Source organism: Argiope bruennichi, chromosome X2, assembly GCF_947563725.1.
Source record: "Argiope bruennichi chromosome X2, qqArgBrue1.1, whole genome shotgun sequence".
Lineage (NCBI taxonomy): Eukaryota > Metazoa > Arthropoda > Arachnida > Araneae > Araneidae > Argiope > Argiope bruennichi.
The window spans coordinates 42,174,072-42,189,707 of record NC_079163.1 but is presented as its reverse complement, the minus strand read 5'-3'; the positions used below and the strand labels follow the sequence as shown (position 1 = coordinate 42,189,707).

Genomic DNA, 15,636 nt, shown 5'->3' with positions numbered 1-15,636 from the left:
CCTTGTCTGAATATTGTGTTAACTACGGTTGTAATCGTAGTAAATTATATATAAATGAGACCCCTCAAATCGAGAATCTTTTCCGCACTTTGTAAAGACATGGGTTTCAGTACATTCAGCATTACTATTTTACTGCGAGGCAAGATGGTCATGACATGGGAAATTTTTGCAACGTGTTTATGAATAAAGAGAAGAAATCGCCAATTTCCTTGCAGAAGAAAACAGACCGGAGGCCGAGAATTTTGGCAATGGTTTATTTGTGATGAAATTGAGGTACTTTGTAGACATATTCGAAAAATTAAATAACTTGAATCTTCAACTCCAAGGAGCAAATACACATATGTTGGATACGAGTGATAAAGTTAATGCTTTTTGTAGAAAATTGGAATTGTGGAGCAGAAATTTAAAGCAAAAAACCTAACAATGATTGCAAATGTGGATCATTGTACTAACAAGGCAGAAGAATAACATGTAAAAGTTGTTTTGTAACCATTGAAAATCTTTTAGCCATGCTGGTAAAGAATTTTAAAAAGTATTTTCTTGCTGACGACAAACTGATAGCAAGTTACGAGTGGGTTAGGGATCCATTTCATAAGACTCTCGAAGGACTCTCAATTGATGAGGAAAAAAAAATTCATAGACTTCATGATAAGTGGGGAAACTAAAAGACAATTTAGTAATAAATCGCTATTTGAATTTTGAACAGGAGTAAGGATGACTTTTCTGCACTAAAAAAAAAGGCATTTCACATTCTATTACCATTTTCAACATCCAACTTCTGTGAAACTGGATTTTCTGCTGTGGCTTCTTTGAAGACAAAATTTAAAAGCAGAACTGAGAGTGGGTATTTCTAACACTAAGCCTTCCTTCGAAAAACTTTGCTTCGCAAGACACGCCCAAGAAAGTCACTAATAATTATTAAATTTTTTTTTAATTTAGCATGTTTTGACTGAGCAAGTTGTTTTACTTTAATAAATTATTAAATATGTCAAAATGTATTTTGTTTTGTATGTGTATATGTGCTTTCCTTTCAGTCAGTTAACCAATTTTTTAAAATAATATTTTCTCTTGGATATTCTCGCGCCCCCCTAGGGGGGCGCGATCCACAGGTTGAGAATAGCTGGCTTAATATTTCTTTCGAAATAGAGTATGTTTGCCACAATTGTGGCAATCGTTTGCCATTAAGGTTGGGGACTTAAAGATGAGTTCTTCGATATTGGACTCAGTTTTGATTAACGTTGATCACCACATTACTCTTCCTCCAGTGCAGCGGAGGTGAAAAGAACGATATTTTGTCCTGTATTTTGCTGTTATTAGTGGTGATATTGGCTGTTGCGTTTTACCCATTTTTATTGTCTGAATATTTACCAATTTTTATTGTCTGAATATTTATCAGCTTTATTTATTTATTTTTTGGTTGATTATTTATCAGCTTGATTTATTTATTGGCTTATTATTTATCAGCTTGATTTATTAATTTTACAGTATTCTTGATTTTGGCAACTTTTTTAGATGGTTTCCTGGTTCTTGGTTTTTTTTTCTTGGAAGAGCTGTGGATATCCGTTTCTTAGGTGTGGGTGGACGCTTTGGACTTGTGCTGACTTTACGTTTCTAAGATGCTGGTAATCACTTGGGACTTATGCGTTTTCGCTTAGGACTTAATTTTTTAACCTTGGTGGGCCTTTGAATAAACTGAGATTGGGATTTGATGTGTAAATATTTAATTTTATCAATTTTTAAAAATAATTATTTATGGCCTAATGTGTTTGTGTTTTACATTTCTTTAACAATACCACATGTTGAATATAAACATTTTTTTTTTTTTTTTGTATTTCCTTTTATAGGTATGAAAAGTTATTATAGGGACTTAGTTGAAATGCAAAGAATGAGCTAAATAACTTATCTTACGACATAAAGAGGCAGGTGTGTATTTTTTTGTTTTTCTTTAATATTTTTAAGTTTTTTTAAAAAATTTAATTACCACATTTTGTTCAGAATTCGAGAAATGATACATCAAATCATTATTCGTAATAATATATAACTGAGCATAAAAAAAGCTGATAAATATTCAGACAAAAAAGATGGGTAAGGCGCAACATCCAATATCCCCACTAATATCAGCAAGAAACAGGACAAAATATTGTTTGTCTCAACTCCGACTCTCTCGAGGGGTAGTAATGTGGTGACGCTTTATAAGCCAGACAACAACTACGAAACATGGGTAATTACTTCTGTCTTGTGGTCATATTACTCGGCTACGAAGCCAAACATTGCGTGTTCGGTCCTCGCTATAACCAAATTGCTACACCACTAAGCTAATCTGAAGACATTAAGAGGTAGGTGTGTATATTTTTGTTTTTCTTTCATATTTTCAAGATTTTTTTTTTATTTAATTAACACTTTGTGTTCATATTAAATGTGTTCTAATGTAAGGGATCAGAAAAAAGTAACATGAATTATAAATTGGACCTTTGTTCATGAATTCAGGAAATGTTACAACAAATTATGAACTTATGGTACAAAATCAATTTTTTTTGCTTCTTACCACTTTCTATATGTATTTTTCATTCTTTATGCTTGTTGCTACTGCAACAGAATGATCGATCTCATTATTCTCATTTTAATATTTCTTTTATTTGTACCGTTCACTTTAAATGTTTGTATTGAAGAAAATACATATAAGACTATTTCTTTTCATTAGAAACATTCGAACATTTCTGTGTGTTATTAAGACTGATTATGTTTTTTATTCCAGTGTATTATTTCTTAGTCTTTTTATAAAATTAAAAACTGAAAATATTGCTTTTTTAGTATATAAGGTATTTCAAAATGTAAAGTTTATTTTTTTGGCATATTAAGAAAAGTATGCTCAGTTGTTATTACATTTGAATTTTAATTATATCTACAATCTCTGTTACATACTAATGTCAATGCAGAATGAAATCGGCTTTCTTTCTGATGAAATTAATAATTAATCTGTATTTCGAAAAACTGAGATTGAGATTTGATGTGTAAATATTTAATTGTATTAATTTTAAAAAATAATTATTTATGGCCTAATGTGTTTCTGTTTAACATTTCTTTAACAATACTGCTTGATGAATATAAACATTTTTTGCATTTCCTTTTGTAGGTATGAAAATTTATGATAGGAACTTAGTTGAAATGCAAAAAAGGAGCTAAACTAATCTTAAGACATTAAGAGGCAGGTGTGTATATTTTTATCTTTCATATTTTCAAGTTTTATTTTATTTTATTTTTTTATTTCATTACCACTTTGGGTTCATATTTAAATGTGTTCTAATTTAAGGGATCAGAAAAAAAAATAACATGCATTATAAATTAGACCTTTGCTCATGAATTCAAGAAATGTGTCTTCATACAACAAGTCATGAACTTATGGCATAAAATCAAAGTTTTTTTGCTTCTTGCCACTTTCTATTTGTGTTTTTCATTCTTTATGCTTGATGCTACTGCAACGGAATATTAGATCTCATTTTTCTCGTTTTAATAGTTTACTCCTAATTGTACCGTTCACTTAAAATGTTTGTCTTAAAGAAAATACTTCTAAGACTATGTCTTTTGATTTCAAATATTCGAATTTTTCTGTGTGTTATTAGGACTGATTATGTTTCTCATTCCAGTATATTCATTTCTCAGCCTTTTTATAAAATTAAAAACTGAAAATACTGCTTTTTTAGGATATAAGGTATTTCAAAATGTAAAGTTTATTTTTTTGGCATATCACGAAAAGTATACTGAGTTGTTATTGCATTTCAATTTTAATTATATCTGAAATCTCTGATACATACTAATGTCAGTTCAGAATGAAGTCTGCCTTTTTTCTGATGAACTTAATAATTAATCTGTATTTCGAAAAACTCAGATTGGGATTTTAATGTGTACATTTTTAATTGTATGAATTTTTAAAAATAATTATTTATGGCCTAATGTGTTTGTGGCTTACATTTTTGAACAATACTGCATGTTGAAATTTTTTTTTGCATTTCTTTTTTTAGGTATGAAAAGTTATGAAAGCGGTAATGCAAAGAAAGAGCTAAACTTATCTTAAGGCATTATTCAGGTGTGTATATTTTTGTGTGTCTTTCATATTTTCAGGGGTTTTTTAAATTTCATTACCATTTTTTGTTTATAAATAAATGTGTTCTAATGTGAGGGATCAGAAAAAAGTAACTTAAATTATAAATTGTACCTTTGTTCATGAATTCTAGAAATAAGTCTTGATACAACAAGTCATGAAGTTATGGTATAGAATCAATGTTGATTGCTTCTTTCCATTTACTATTTGTATTTTTCATTCTTTATGCAGCAGCAATTGAATATTGAATCTCATTATTCTCATGTTATACAACTACTAAACTCATGTTATACATTGATACAACTAGTAAATTGTTGTTTGAATACAGTGGGAGTATGCTATTCATATCAATAATTGGAAAACGAAAATGTGAGTTGAACATCAGTTTTTATTCCAAGACCAAATGAATATGTAAACTACATGGTGAGAACACTTCATATTGCAATTGAATAACGCTGCATTTTCAAAGCAGAAATTAAAAACTGAATGAAGTTTAAGCACCATATGAACAATAAATGACGTCATCAAGGATGGGAAAAATAATAACTATGCAAGTTAGTTTAGTTATGTTGGATTATTCAATATGTATAAAAACAAACTTATTGAGCAAAAAATAAATAAATAAATAAAAAATCAAATACTTATTGAATCAAAACTAAATATATTTTTATGATATTAGGTCAATTTGTTGGCTTAGAAGCAAAATAAATCAAATTATTATTAAGCTATAAATGGTATGAATTCCATTTTAATATTCTTGTATCTTATCCTTGGTATCTAATTACAAATAATAACAGAAAATCAAATTGAAAAATGGAGAATGTTTTTAGTAGAAAAATATACAAACCTTAACTTTTATGGAAAACATTTTCCACAGCCTGAAACTACCCAGAATTTTCGTGCTATAAACAAAAGGAAATGATAATCATTTGCAACTGATTACTTAAATGTACAATTATTAATTGCTTTTGTGAATAAAATGGCTGTATGTAATTTAAATCAATAATTGGAAAATGAAAATTTGTATTGAACATGAGTTTTTATTCCAAGATCAAATGCTTATGTAATCTGCATAGAGAGAAATTTTATATTGCAATGGAATGAAGTTGAATTTTAGTGGAATTAAAAACTGAACATGATTTGAAACCAAATGAACAATTTACGAGACATTCACCAAAAATGTGTTATATAACAATTAAGGAAATTATCTTTGATTTGTGGTATCTGTCGAAATGTACCAAAAACACAAACTTATTGTGCAAAAAGTTAATTATTTCAAATTCTTAGTAAATCAAAACTAAAAAGATTTTTAAAATATTAGACCAATCTGTTGACCTAGGAGCAAAATCAATCAGATTGTTTAAGTTATTAGTGGCATAAAATCGAATTTAATATTCATGTAAATCATTTATGATACTTGGTAACATATAAAATGTGACAAATAATCAAATCCATTTAAAAAAGAGAGCAATTCATTCTAAGCATTTAACAACAAAAAATAAAAGCAAACACCTATGAAATTAAAAAAAAAAATGCAGCCAAATAATAAAAATTAGACTCATCAAGCTATAAATAAAATGAAATGATAGTAATTTGTAAATAATTTCTTAAATATTCACACAATTATTAAACAGTTGTGTAAATATAATGCAGAATGTAATTTTTGTCTATAATTGAAAAATGAAAATAAGTTTTGAAAAAAATGAAAATGAGTTTTCAAAAAATTTTAAACACTTGTACGCTCTTAATGATAGTATACTACTCAAATATTTCCAGGATTTAATTATTAATTGATCATTAGATTTAACAACATTTGAATTTCATACGAGGGAAACAATTGTTTGTGAATTTGAGTGGAAAAAATGATTTCCAATTCCATAATACTGATTGTGTTAATTCCTGATTTTTAAGTATGGTCAAATGACGAGGGAAATACCTGAGCTATGCTTCATATCCAAATTTTCACACCACCAAATAGTACGAAGTAAGTGAAGTAGGCAATAATAAAGATTTTCTGAGTTACAGCCGATTCATTTTATTTATAGCAACATGATTTGACAGCAAATGAAGAATTAACGAGACATTAACTGAAAATGCGTTATATAATAATTAAGTAAATTATATTTGATATAAGGTATCTGTCGAAATGTATCAAAGAAACAAACTTATTGTTCAAAAAATTAATTATTCCATATTCTTAGTAAATCAAAATTACACATATTTTTATAATATTAGGCCAATATGTTGACCTAGGAGCAAAATCAATCAGATTGTTTAAGTTATTAGTGGCATAAAGTCCAATTTAATATTCATGTAAATCATTTATGATACTTGGTATCATATAAAATGTGACAAATAATCAAATCCATTTAAAAAAGACAGCAATTCATTCTAAGCATTTAACAAAACAAAATAAAAGTAAACACCTATCAATTAAAAAAAATGCCTCCAAATAATAAAAATTAGACTTATCATGCTATAAATAAAATGAAATGGTAGTAATTTGCAAATAATTTCTTAAATATTCACGCAATTATTAAACAGTTTTGTAAATAAAAGGCAGATAGTAATTTTTTTCAATGATTGAAAAAATGAAAATGTATATTGAACATCAGTTTTTATTTGAAGTTCAAATGAATATGTAATCTCTGTAGAGAGATATCTTTATGTTGCAATAAAATTAAGTTGAATTGTAGCGAAATTACAAACCAAGCACGATTTGACACCAAGTGAACAATAAATGAAAGATTTAGTTACGATGTGTGATATCATAATTATGTTTTGTGGTAATGACAAAATGTAACAAAGAAACAGAATTATAGTGCAAAAAAAAAAAAAAAAAATCCTAATTCTTAGTACATCAAAATTAAACAGATTCTTATAGGAAACCTCTCGTCTTTCAGCTTCTTTTAGAGAAGTACTGAATTCAACTTACTTCAATGCCGATATTCTTCTGGATCTTAATGGTATTCAGATGGAATTTTTATGTATCTTCCTATACGTCTGACTTTGAATTATGGAAGAAGGTATAAACTATATTTTACGCATACGAATTCAATTTTTTTCCTTCTGAAAAATAGAAATCATGATTATGTGGCCAAAGATGGATAGCAACGACATCATTGAGCTGACGGAAGAATATAAAAAGAACTCCGGAAAAATTTATGGAAGTGTGTTCTGTACCGTAGCAAGAAGTTGCAGAGGAGATTTGATCTGGAAAAAAGAAAATAATAGCTTCAACAGAGTAGCAGCATTCCAGTGAAATAAAGGCAATGCTGAAAGCTACTGTCTTATCAGCCTGATAAGGTAGTAGCTATACACACTCTAATTAATTTACTAATAATGCTGTGCTTCATTTTCGCCAAATTTCAAAGTGTATCCTAAGACCAATGTCTTTAGACGGTTTTATTGTAAAAAAAAGGCATGTATTAAAAATAGTAATATATATATATATATATATTGTGTGTGTGTAACGGGAAGGATTGACCTATTTTACATGGTTTTCTCTGGATAGATATTTTTTTTCTGCGTAACGAGGATGTAGCGTTCTTTCGAATAAGATTCTAGAACGAATTACGCTTATTACGCAAGGTACCACTGTACATGTTTCTTTATATATTTCAACAAAATTACACAAAGTATTTGATCAAATAAATGATTTAATAATAATTAAGAAAATGAAGGAAAAAAAGAGACAAGTTAATTAACAAATTCGGATTCTGCTTCTTGAAGTGATGTTAATTTTCACTTTAAAAAGCAATGTCTGGAATTTTTAATCGTCTTGATTTTTTGTCTTTATTTTGCTGTTGTTGTTGTTCTTTGTCTTAATTTATTTTTCACCATCTTGCCTTTGTTAAAGCTATTCATCATCATCCATTGCAGAATTAGAGCAAAGAGACATACTTCTCTTAGCAGTAAGAGAGCAGCGTGAAATAGAAGCAAACATTCTGATGAGAAATTGGATTAACATTGACTAATTATAAATGGCTCCTTCAGCATTTTAAACGAATTCCCTATGAAGACCCGTAATGTAAATATTGTATTTTTACCATTAAAATGTCAAATATTAGAGTAATATTTGAAATTTCAATCGTAATTTGGAAGATATAAAAAATTAAACAATACATTTATTAAATAATTTTGCGCAAAATATAGAAAACATTTTTCAATATTTTTTATTTATCACTTTTTCTTGTGATCAGAAAGCAGATTTCTTATGATTTTAGAAAAAAAAAATTATCATTTATAAACAGGAATATATTACATTCTACACACTTTGAATGCTGTCTTGGCTCAACTTCCCTAAAAGCATTCATTTCATATCTTCCTCTTAATGAGACATTTATTCCAAATAGTGCCGCACACATGTGCTGCCATCCATGAACTGAAAATAAAGCTTTGTGAAACTGGACTATAATGACCCAGAGGGTTTCAAAGTATTTATATTAATGCTGTATGCCAAGAGAAAAATGAGGAGATTTAAGAGTACCCTCAATAAATAAAGGGTTAATATAAAAATGTCTTAGGAGAGTTTCATTCAGCAACATATCCAGACAAAGAATCTGCAAAATATTTCATTTCATTCTTCTAAACACAGTATTTTAAAATAATTCTTTACTTTTAACTTCAATAATTTTAATCCTTAAGTTTCTTTAAAGCTGAAATTGCGTAATACGATTAAGCAGTCTCGGCAGATCAGATCCATGAATCGGGTTTGTGAGCTGAAAATTACTTAAAAAAAAAAACAATCCTTTATATATATATATATATATATATATATATATATATATATATATATATATATATATATATAAAATTATTTATTTATCGAGACGAACTTAAAAGTCAGAATTCATAAACTATTTTTTTAATCCTCTAAATGACGACTTTTCGAAAGTTAGTTGAACATTTTGATTTTTTTGTAAAATTTGCATGTGCGTACATTTATATTTATACACAAATAAATGCAATTTTATAGGAGACCACTGAATACATATATATATATTTAATGATGACCCACGAAAAGTGAAACGAGTTTTATTTCCCTAAATACTAACTCTAGGAGAAAATTAAGATTCTTTCCTTCATCTATCCACGCCCAGTTTCATGTTTTATATGCAAAATTTGCAGAGATATGCTCATTTTTAATTTTAGAGGGACTAATCGCCAATTTCAATGAAAACGTTTGTTTCTGAAATATTTATTCAAGAAATAAAAATTGTCACATTCAATTAATTTTCTAGTAGTACATCATCCAATTATCATAACCTTAAAGAAATTTACTAATAATGCATAAGATTGCTCACTTTAATTAGTCGTCAGTTGCAACTTTGATTCTATAAAATAAAGGTGGAAAAAACTTGAGAAACTGGACATTTAACACATCTAGAAGAAGCACTAGAAAGCCGTCTAAGAAAGTAAAATTATTTGCTTGCTCTCTGAAAAAATGATATATTCAGTAATAAGGAAAGTTTAGATAAGTTGATTTGTTCTGTATATAATCGTAATGCCGTCCTGGTTGTGGAAGAATATAATCATCGTTTTTCGAATCACTAGCATCCTTCTAGTAACTGTATTTACAGAACGAATTAAATAGCAGGATCATTTAAACTTATATTTTGGCTAATTTTTCAAATTACTCTCATGATAATGTACGAATAATCAGGCCAAAGCTCAACATTCTAGGACCGACAGTGTAGAATTTATTTCTACGTAATAACTGGCATCCATAGAGAATACTAATCTGAATATGGTGAGAAAAATCAAACATTTTCAACTTAAAATAATACAATATTACAATGATGAAAAGAAACATATTCAAATAACAGAATATTTATTATAATGAAGGAAAGAAATGTAATCAATGAACATTTTCTTTTTTCGAGTAGCATTACTTTCAATTGGTAAAAAAAAAAAAGGAATTTATTGCAAAAAATGCCATATTACACAAAACAGCAAGGTTTTAACTATTAATTTCTCCGTGAAAATTTATATATATATATAAGTTAATATAATCTTAATCAAAAATACACCTTCGATGACTCCGCATTTTAAGAACACTCAATTCAAACAGGTTAGAAATACATGTTACTTTTCATTCAAAAAGAAAGAAATGATAAATCCGGTCTGAAGACTTTCTGAAAGGTTACCCTCAGGCGTTAGCGCTCTCTATATAGAATGCATCTTTTATTATTATTCCAACACGAACAATCTCTAAATTAAAGGCAAGTAAATGCGCTTACCTTTGTTTTGTTGGTTGGAATCTCTTTTTGTTTACATACTGGTGTTGTTGTCTCCATCTGCAGCTGAAAATCTCAAATATCTAATTAGTGGCAGGTTCAGTGACTGTATGACTCATTAACATGGGGAACTTCTCTTTAAGATATTATTTTAATAGTTACTTGATTATAGGTTACATGATTAAGAATATATTTACAAGTTAGAAGAGTATAAAACGCGTTCGTTGGTTGCCGCCAAATCGAGAGGAAAGGAAGTCAACAAACCCCTGGTGGTGAGAAGGGAAAGTTCTTCACAGTTAAAACTGGTTACAGTTAAGGCCTGGTATCCAACACTCTCCCACCTTTGAGTTTCGTAAAGACTTTAGATACTCAAACCAATGAGTCTAGGAGAGCATTGGGCTTTAAAAGCCGGCCATAACGGGATCTTCTTGGTTGTCTCACATCTGAAACAGCATGAGAGTCACTAGAGGTAGGTGTACCATCAGGAATCATCATTGTGGATGGAGAATCACTCTTTGGGAGACACGGGATAGCAGATTTTTCACTTTGGCTGACCTCAAGAGGAAAAAGTCTCTGGATTGGACGTAGGAAAGACCCAGATTTGGTCTGGACTTCCACGAGACGAACTTTCTTGTCTTTTCCAAGATATAATTTGATGACTCTTCCCAAAGGCCAATTTATTCGCTTGACGTTACTATCACCGATGAGAACAATGTCTCCTTCTTTAATTTTAGATTCATTACGAATCTTTGAAAAGTCTCTAAGATGTCCAAGATATTCGATTCTGAAACGTTTTCTGAGATCTTGACACACTTTTTGCCTGTAGAAGAATCTTTTATTCATTCTCTTAGCATCTATTTGATCTATATCTGGAACTCCTATTTCTTTTACATCTTGTAAAAACATAGCAGGTGTTAATGCTATAAGGTCCTCATTGTCTTCACTTAAGTATGTCAAAGGTCTTGAATTTATAATGCCCTCAGCATCACATAGTACAGTGTACAATTCTTCAAATTGTAAGGAGGCCTTTCCAAGAATTTTTCTTAAGATAGATTTCAACATACCTATAAGCCTTTCCCAAAATCCGCCCCACCATGGGGCTGATGGGGGGTTGAATTTCCATAGGATTTTCTTTACTGAGGCATATTCTTGTATTTTCACCCAATCAACAGATTTCAGCTCATTAGAAGTACCCACTAAGTTGGTTCCATTATCTGAATAAATTGTAGCTGGTCTTCCTCTTCTAGAAATAAACCTTCGTAAAGCTAGAATAAAACTATCTGTTGATAAACTAGTTACCAGCTCGATGTGGACTGCGCGATAGACTGCGCATGTAAAAAGTACAGCCCAACATTTGCTTTTGTTTTTCAAATATAGTGGTCCGCACAAGTCAACTCCTACTACTTCAAAAACATAAGCATCTCTGACGCGATCTTCGGGTAGTGGAGCACTTGCTACTTCTAATGGCCGAGATGAAAAACGTTGACATATTACACAATTCCTTATTACTTGACGTATTGTCTTCCTGCTTTTTAAGATCCAATAATTCTCTCTTAAACTCGACATCAAAATCTGTATCCCAGCATGACTAAGTTCAACATGCTTTTCAAAAATAAGTTTTCCAATAACATCATGCTTTGAAGGCAGCAAAATTGGAAATCTAAATGTTGGTAGATCACTTCTTTGAGAAATTTTGGTCTTTACTCTTAATAAACCATCTGAATCCAGGAATGTCTGTAAGTTCAGTTTTTCATTCCCCAAAAAACATTGACTTTGAACTTGTTTTAAAATGTACTTTTCTGCAGCCTCTACTTCTTCAAAATCTAGGGTACCGAATTTTCTTTCTTTTTTCTGGGTTTTAGCATTTTTATAAAAACGAAAAATCCAAGCCGTGATTCTGGTCATTTTTCGGAAAGAAGATACCTTAGAAAAGTACTCTAATTGCTCTGTCGTGGTGTTAGTGACAGACACAATAGATTTTCTTTTTTCGGAGTTTACAACGTCGAAATCTGGCATAGTTTCCGAAACAGGCCAATCTTCTATAGGCATTCTCAGCCAATTTGGACCCTTCCACCAAAGAGATTTCACAAGTTCCTCTGCATTGGAACCTCGTGATGGAAGGTCAGCTGGGTTTAATGTTCCACTTATGTGCCTCCAGTCTTCAGGATTGGTGAGTTTACGGATTTCCAGTACCCTGTTGTAAACAAACGTGGCCCAATTCTCATTTCTTTTGATCCAATACAAAGCATTCATAGAGTCAGACCAGTAGAAGATTGGTATGTTCTCAAGTCCAAGTTCGGATATGGTTGCTTTTGCCAATCTAGCACCAATAGTACAGGACAAAAGTTCTAGGCGTGGAATAGAGATCTTTTTCAAAGGAGCAACTCTATTTCTAGCTTGTATTAACTGGCACGACGTGCTATCAGCAGATTCAGCTCTCAAGAAGATACATGTAGCGTAGGCACTCTGACTTGCGTCACAAAAAACATGGATGGAAAATTTGGAATCTTCTGCAAAGTCCTCACGTACACATCTTGGTATTTCAAGATCATTCAATTTCGGTAACTTCATCTTCCAGCGTTCGAATCTTTCAGTTATCAGCAGAGGGAGTTCAGCATCCCAGGACAGACCCAATTTCCAGCATTCCTGCAACAAAGATTTGGGCTCTAGAGTCACTGGACAAGAAAATCCTATCGGATCAAAGATTCGATGAACGGTTGACAGGATTTTTCTTTTTGTAATAGGTCCTTTATCTTCTTTCATCAAACTTTTCAAATCTAGAGATATAGTGTCCTTTGGTAAATTCCACAGAAGCCCAAGAACTGGAACCTTTCGGTCTTCTTGCCTTTCTTCAGTTTTGTCATCAGTAGGAGAATGCTCCCACCCTCGAAGTTCAAACTTGGCAGTAGATAATAGTGCTTGTGATTCCGAAATAAATCTAGCGAGTTCTTCTCTTCTGTTGACGCTGAAAACACAATTATCAACGTAGAAGGACCTCATAAGTTGCTGGGCTGTTTCCTTGAGATGATCTGGGGCGTTTTTTAAATGAAGTTCTAATGTAGCTCCTAGAAGGAAAGGACTGGAGGAGATTCCGAACACAACTCTTTTGTGCTGCAGGATCTTGATATTTCCGTCTTTTCTTCTATCCTTCCATAAAAATCTGAGATATGGTCTATCTCGTTCTTGTAATCCAATTTGCAGAAAGGCCTTCTTAATGTCAGATATCACTCCATATTTTTCAACACGAAAGCGATTTATGAGAGATGGAATGAGTTCTACAAGATTTGGTCCCTTTTCGAGGCAGTCATTAATAGAAGGTGTATTCTTTTCTTTAGCTGAACCATCAAAAACGGGTCGAACTTTGGTCGTCGAATTCTCCTTGAAGACAGGATGGTGAGGTAAGAAATGCTGTCCTTCTTTGATTTCTTGCATAGGATCAACTTCTTCAATGATACCCTCATTCTGCCAATCCTGAAAAACATCATCATAATCGGCCAGCTTCTCGACACGTTCTAAGGCTTTAATACAACTGTTAAGTCTTCGTTCAGCTAACTTTCTGCCATCAGGAAGAGGTGGATGATCATGTATCCACGGTAGACTGACAATGTAGCGCCCCTCGTTATCTCGTGTTACACTGCGTTCAAAATGTTCCTTAGCCGCTTCTTCTAGTTCTTTTCTACTTTGAGTTTCCGCAGGGTCATTGATATTCAATGTATCAAGCCTCCAAAGATCGGATATATTTACGTCGTTGACAAGTAGCGACATTAGCGTGCTGGAACTATCATTTTTATTAATTCCTGATCTTCCAATAACTGTCCACCCTAACTTGGTGTTCATCGCAATTAGATCAGGCGAAAGTTTTTTAATTTCTCCTGTAAATAATCTGGCTGCCGTATCTGCCCCTAATAATATGTGAATCTCCTTGGGATCGTTTTCATACAAACAAAGATTTTCATCTAAGCAAATATCACTAACAAATATACCCAATTGTTTTACTTCTTCGATGTTTTTAGAATCTAATTTGGGAAGAGAAGTGCAAATTTTATTCTGATCCATTACTTCTACATTACAACAGAAATTATTTTCTGTATTACGCAATTTAATGGAATACATCTTGTGGTTTTCCCGCCTTTTCAGTCCTCCGAAAAGTCCATGAGTCACCGTTTGTTCCCCAAGACACTTCAATTTCATTACATCCGCTATGTATTTGCTGACATACGACCTCTGGCTCCCGAGGTCAATGATCGATCTAACATAGTGTTTTAAATCATTATTTTCGACGCTAACAATTAAAGTCTGCAGATAAACCTCCCTGTAACATAAATTATTCGCCAACGCGAAATTTTCATTTAAAAGATTATTCTCATCCTTACTTTCATTAAAATGGGTATTATTTTTCGGAACAGAATTATCTTGATTGCATAATATGGATAAATGTTTTTTACCACAGAGAGTACAAACTATTTTTGACCTACAAAATTTAGCAACATGAAATTGCTTTGCACAAATAAAACACGCAGCTTTTTTAGACAGTATACGTTTCCGTTCTCCCAAACTTAAAGTACGTACGTATTCACAATCAACAACATCATGAAATTTATTGCAGAATAAGCATTCCGGTGTTTTTATTTTTACTTCAGAACTAATCAATTCTGAACTGCTAAATCTCTTTGCAGTGGAACATCTAGGATTATTTATTTTTCCGCTCGATGAGTCATAACGCAACGGGTGAAATGAATACTTTTCTTTTTTCGAACTCACGGGAGAAGCATACATTAACGATCGTTCTTTTGCTTTCAGCTGAAGAGACTGGAAGTCGAGCAATTCATCTATTTCATATTTATCCGATTTCATGTTTTTATTATATTCTAAAACGAGATCGGGGGGAAGGCATTTTAACAGGATTGGGCAAAGTAGGTTTTCGTAGGTTTCTTTCAAAACATTAAGAGATTCAAGAGATCGGATTTCTGTCTGTATATTATCAAACATTTTTCTGAATGATACAATATCATCTGAGTTCTTTAATGGGCAGATACGCAGTAAATTATTCAAATGGGTATTAATGAGAACATCTGATCTTCCGAAGCGTTCTTTAAGTAATTTTATGGCGATTTCGTAATTTTCTGGTGTAAATGCAAATCCTTCTATGGTACTAAGGGCAGAACCACCTAGGTGTGCTTTTAAGTAATTAAATTTACTGACTTCACTTAATGAATCATTTTCATGTATGGCTGATTCAAAGGAGTTCCAAAATGAAAGCCATAAACTTGATTGCCCGTAGAATTTAGATATCGCAAG

General features: G+C 31.3%; 1 protein-coding gene and 1 long non-coding RNA gene across 2 annotated transcripts; one reads left to right on the top strand and one right to left on the bottom strand.

Annotated features, from left to right (window-relative positions):
• Window positions 1-2,192: 2,192 nt before the first annotated feature.
• Window positions 2,193-7,258, top strand: LOC129960545 (uncharacterized). Its single transcript, XR_008783620.1, has 4 exons — window positions 2,193-2,336; window positions 3,134-3,209; window positions 4,020-4,084; window positions 7,180-7,258. It is a non-coding gene; the product is annotated as an uncharacterized LOC129960545 (long non-coding RNA).
• Window positions 7,259-10,707: 3,449 nt separating this feature from the next.
• On the bottom strand, window positions 10,708-14,529 carry LOC129959711 (uncharacterized). The gene is made up of 2 exons (XM_056072601.1): window positions 12,262-14,529; window positions 10,708-12,072 (listed from the first exon to the last, which is right to left on the bottom strand). Exons 1-2 carry the CDS (start codon window positions 14,527-14,529, stop codon window positions 10,708-10,710), a joined length of 3,633 nt encoding a protein of 1,210 aa, XP_055928576.1.
• Between the last annotated feature and the right edge of the window lie 1,107 nt (window positions 14,530-15,636).